Consider the following 5,500-nt stretch of genomic DNA (forward strand, 5'->3'; position numbering starts at 1 on the left):
CACCAAACCAGAAAAAAACCCTCTTCTCTCCAACCTCTCTCCAATTCAGTTTTACATGAGGAACCAGCAGCGAGAGATATTTAGCTTAATTCAGCTGAAAGGGCCTGGCCTGCTCTAACCAGGATGTCTAACGTAAGTGCAGATAACTTGGAGAGAAACTTGAAAATGGGACAAGTTGTTGTTATGGAGTGCAGAAAGAAGAATAGGACTATCAGAAGAAGCAAAGAAAGTAGCTTTGCACCCTCTCATATGTTCACCACTAGTTTGTTTGTACAAAAGCTTATAGGATCCTTTCCCTTCATCAGGTATATTCATACTGTCTATACCCACATAAAGTATGGGAGGGGTAAGCCAGAAACTGTTTAGAGGAATCAAGGTTGCCTTGCACCTCATCCTAAGGTCTCCTCACTTTCCTTCCCTACCTGAGGATTAATGTGATTGCCAATGATTGTTGAATTCACCTGGCTGTTCCTCTTGCCTCTGAAAGAAATGTGAAATGGAGCCTGAAGAGACTGAGTGCTACCAGATTCAAGAGGAATGGGTGGGGCTACCTGGGTATTGAAGGCTGACTCGTCTGAGGTGCATGTCCGTAGAACAAACCTAATTGCAGGAAGTTATCAACACTTAGCTGAAGAAGTGACAGGGCACCGAGGATCCATCAGGGTCTCAACAAACAGTCCAGGGTTTTTGCTCCCTCCTCTTCACAGATATGGAAAACAGGGAAAAAAATATCCCATCCTCTTCAAAGGGTTCCTTTTCATATCAGCATTTCTAAAGATGAATTGTCAATAAATTAAGACAAAACCAAAACCACTGTATGTCCTGGGGGCAAGGGAAGATGCACTCCTTCTATGTCCCTGTCATGTCAGAAGAGTAGCTTCGTTACGGCCCTCTGGGGCATACTGTGCTCTCACAGGTGCACTGGTGTGACGTAGTTGGCAGGAAAAAGACCCAGTTCCCCACGCAGACGCCCTTTCCACCATGATGGGTTGGAGCTGTCTAGGACCTCTACGATGTCTCCACTACGGAAGCCCAGCTCATCATGTTCCACAGCATCGAAGTCATACAAAGCACGGACCCATAGTGTTCGCTGGAAAGGAGGTAGAGACAGGTAGGGACAATGAGCCAGAACCCTTAAAGATCAACCTTCTGCCACCCCTCTCATGCCCCAGTACATATCTTCACTAAGAGAGGACAAGCAATGCTGAAATTGATACCATCTTGCAATTGATCCAGGAAGTGGCCAAGATACCAGGAACGAGGAACCAATTTACTGGGATACCCAAAGGATGGTGCTTGGGTTCTCAGAAGCCTTGGTATATTCATGGGTAATCACATGATAACGTGAAAAGTCAGGCTGAGGAAATAGTGCTCACATGGCTCTGTCTCCTCCAGCCCGTAAGACCAGCTGTGGTAGCTGTGCTTGAAGATAGTCATGGGAGCACAGAGGAGGGCTCCTGCCTGAGTCTGGGCTGTGCACCCTAAGCGAATGTCTCTAGGGAGGTGAGTTGGTGCTGGTAGGGATATAGAAATGTGCCCTCGGCCAGCAAGAGAGCCAGCACACAGGTGAGACTAGCGAACATTGTAAAGAATGATACTTGCTCTTTCAGGCACTTCTGAGGCAGAGAGGAGGGTCTTAAAATTTCTTTGGATTCTCCTCAAGGTCATTCCCCTGACATAGATGGGATTTAGGAAGTGTATCATTTTATTTTGACTTTGCACTTCAATGAGCGCTATGGTCACATGTGTTCTCTTATAAGGACTTAATCATAACAGGCTTTGCAGTCAATGTCCCAGTTTGACTAGAAATCAGATTTTAAAGGACATAGCATGGACTTCTAGTCTGGGAAATCATTGGCACCCATACTGCAGGGCATGGACAATTTGGGATGTATATTTTGTGGGCACAGGTGGAGACAGACTAACTTTTGCTAAGTCTTCCATTCAGGGCCCTGCTGACATGGCTCTCAGTTATTTGTCTGGACATATAGACCTTCTTACAACTGGATTTATGGCTTCTAGATCATTGACGGGGTGTGGCAGGCAGGGCTATGTTGTTATTCATTGCCACAGCCTCTGATAGATAAAAGCCATTGTCCTCTTTCTCCCTCACTTAAGAAGGGTCTGCTATCCTTCTCTTTTCTCCTTGGATCCAGGCTGTCTGGTTGTTCTGGGCTAGGCTGTGCAATTCAAATTGCTGGGATAGAGTCTTGAGACTCTGAAACATCTTCTAAGATGTGTATGGACAGGCTTAATACACTATTCCTCATGCAACCTCTGTGCAAGTGACGCTGCCCAGACTGCCTGGCCATTGCTAAGGGACCCACTGAGTTGTGCAGATGAGGCTTTCCAGGTATATCACCTACCGGTGTGTGCTGGTACAGTGGGTCTGCGTGTCTCCGTTGCACAGCTGCAGCACTTCCTTGGCTGTGATCCCTTAAACCATGCAGTCCATCTTTCCTGTCCAGACTGCCACCATATCTATCCTAGAAAGAAAACAACAAGAGAAAAGTCATATATATGCCAAGATGTATAAATGAGGAGCTTTATGAGTCATTGGTGGCCAGGGAGTCAAGATCCAGCTCTGACTCATCTTAGATGTCTGCTTCCAATACATCCCTGGGCTACAGTCCTGGTAGCAATGCCCCTCATAGAGGAGGTCACCTTAGGCTGTTCCGTTTTGGATTTTTCTCCTTAGAAGTTGAAAGTTGGCTGTCTTCAGCTGTGTTCCACAGCTGCTGGGAAAAGTGGTCAAAGAGGGGCTTTTTTGGCCTCTGTGATTTTTAGAGAAAGACCTAAGTCCCATATGCTGGTGGAATGGCAGTGATGCTGACAGAGCTGGCTACACAACTGAGAACCCACTACTTTACTTTTTCCATGCGGAAACGGCAGGGCGCCATCCTGAGAATCCCATAGCCCAATTACATAAAGAAGAAAGAGATAAAGTCAGGTTCAAAAAAAAGGAAACCATATGATCACACATCTGAAGTCATATCAACACAAATCAGCCCGGACGGAGAGAGGAAGTAGGCAACAACTAGGGAGCAATTTCTCTTTTGTCTGAACAGCTGAGGGGTGCTGAGTGTCTTCATTCCTCCAGGCCCTTAGTGTCTGCACTAAACTTTTTTTTAGGATAACGGTGTGACAGAATCTGTTTTCATGTTAGCTCAGGTTGCAGCAGTTCTTCAGTGACACAGGGTCTAATGAGCTGTGTCAACAGAGGGGAGGAAGAACAAGAGCTTGTGCTTGCTGTTGCTTGTAAACGGCTTTCGTCCTCTCCTTCTTGTTGCTTTCTTTCTTGTACCCACTCTTCCAAAAACTTCCTTGGTCTCACTTGCACATTTATCAGCCTAAAAGGTTGCTGCAGCTGCCTGGGACTGGAGCACAGTTTGCACCTCACTTTTGCCAGTGAGTGAACTCAATCTGGCTTTGCAGCTGCAACACTTACTGCGTGGACGTTTGACTCCTATGAGCATTTCTGCTTTGTGACAAATGTGGCTCATGCATAGACTGTGCTCACAAAAGTGCAGGCCCTTAGCTTTGTCAGAAGATGTTATTCCACCAGCAGTCAGAAGATGTTATTCCACCAGCAGTCAGAAGATGTTATTCCATCAGCAGTCCCCTGACAGGCAACACCACTTGTCGGATCAGAAAACAATCATTTCAAAATTGTCCCTGGCTTTGCTATATGGGAGATCTCATGCCTTAATCACAGGATCACAGAATGTTCGAGGTTGGAAGGAACCTTTAGAGATCATCTAGTCCAACTCCCCTGCCAAAGCGGGATCACCTAGAGTAGGTCACAGGAACACATCCAGATGGATTTTGAATGTCTCCAGAGTAGGAGACTCCACAACCTTCCTGGGCATCCTGTGCCAGTGCTCCGTCACCCTCACAGTGAAAAAGTTTTTCCTTATGTTTTTGTGGAACCTCCTATGCTCCAGCTTGCATTCGTTGCCCCTTGTCCTGTGATTGGACATGGTTTGGATTTCTTCTGTTTAGTAGGACAAGTCCTCTCCCTGAATAATGCTACACTGCCTCTAGCTAACTCCAAGAAAACTATTCTCCCCAAAATTAATCAGGGAGAAGTTTGAAGACAGCACCAGGTACTACTCTTGTCCTCTCCATTCCTATGCAAGCAGAGGAGTAAAGAAACCTCAGGCATCAGGGATGCAACATGATGGAAGAGTGCAGAGAAGTCCCAGAACAGGGAGGAGGAATGTTTTAAAGGAACCTAAACTCTCCTAGGGTTACCAGCACCATTTCTCAACCCTGTCATGTGTTTTGTGGTGCTGAATGTCGGTAGCATAACTCAGAAAAAAGAAACAGGTAGCAAGATTTCATTTGTCTTATAGACCAGAGATGAGTTCCCAAAACCATATATGTATATGTGTGCAAGATTTGAGAGTGTTCTTCTGCACTCTCCTGGAATGATACTTAACGTCCTTTCCTAAGCAAAGCAAGAACATGATGCCATTCCTTGTTTTCCAGTGTTTGGAATGGAACCCCCAGAACTCCCTAGGAGTGCTCTCAGGTTCCCCGTGAAAGGACCACTGTACATTGACTTCTATTTTTTTGCTGTTTTGTCTATCAGTCGTGGATCATGGAACTAAATAAAAGCCAACATATTTATTACACATCAAAAAAGCTCATCAGGCTGACACCATCATCGCTGCTATCCTGTAGGAATACCTAATTGATTCTCCTTCCTAAAGGAGGCTCAGGGTGGCAGATTTTTGACAAAGTGACAGTTCGCTTGCTATCAAGTAATTAAGGCCAATGTTCCATGTGCTTGGGCTTCACATCCCAGCCCCTCGTTGCTGGTAGTACCTGTTGCTGCTGCAGTATGGGGATAGGATGCTCTGCATATCTCTTGGATATAGAAGAATGATCTTCTCCAGCTGCTCCACCCAGGTGGAATCCTTCCCGACCCATCCATTCCAGGCTTCCACCACGCCTCTCCTAATGGAAGAAAGACCACAAAAGCGAGGTCAGTTTTTAATTCCCACCACATCCTTGACCGAAGCTTAGCAATCATTACACACAGATCACTACCATTACCTTCTACCTTGGGAGCTCTTCCAAAGAAAAGATCCTGCTCCTCTGAACAGAAGGACAAATCAGACTCCCATATTTTAGATCTTTGCCATTCTATCTGAAGAGTGGGTAGTAATGTGAGGTGCTGGTCTGAAAATGTGGCCACTGATGTGAAGCACAGTATTTCCAAAAAGAGCGTGCACAGGAGGCAAGCTCTTTTTGGAAATACTGCCCTTAGACTTCATTTGTCTCTGCACTGAGATCCGTGCTTTACTATCATTTTATCATATAGCTGCAGCATCTAGAAATCTGAACTGTGAAGAGAAACCCCACTGTGATGAGTGCTAAACATGCCCTGCTGAGCCCATCACCATAACAAATGCACAGAGCGTTTGCCAAAGCAAACTTGATTCCTGTTCTTTCATTTGCCTGTCTGCATCTTGGAGCAAATGCTGTTCTCTTT

General features: G+C 45.7%; 1 protein-coding gene across 4 annotated transcripts in view; it reads right to left on the reverse strand.

The window, feature by feature from the left end:
* Window positions 1-910: 910 nt before the first annotated feature.
* The window catches only part of LOC104273178 (GRB2-related adapter protein 2-like), a 14,139-nt gene continuing 9,549 nt past the window's right edge, over window positions 911-5,500 (reverse strand). For 2 of the 4 annotated variants that reach the window (XM_009868416.1, XM_009868415.1), the window contains exon 5: window positions 911-1,090. In XM_009868416.1, the coding sequence (XP_009866718.1) occupies window positions 911-1,090 (180 nt within the window). Of the gene's footprint in view, window positions 1,112-1,378; window positions 1,423-2,366; window positions 2,487-4,830; window positions 4,963-5,500 lie in introns of all 4 variants that reach the window. The other 2 variants (XM_009868413.1, XM_009868414.1) reach the window with 2 other exon arrangements.

Source organism: Apaloderma vittatum, unplaced genomic scaffold (assembly GCF_000703405.1).
Source record: "Apaloderma vittatum isolate BGI_N311 unplaced genomic scaffold, ASM70340v1 scaffold20274, whole genome shotgun sequence".
Taxonomy (NCBI): Eukaryota; Metazoa; Chordata; class Aves; order Trogoniformes; family Trogonidae; genus Apaloderma; species Apaloderma vittatum.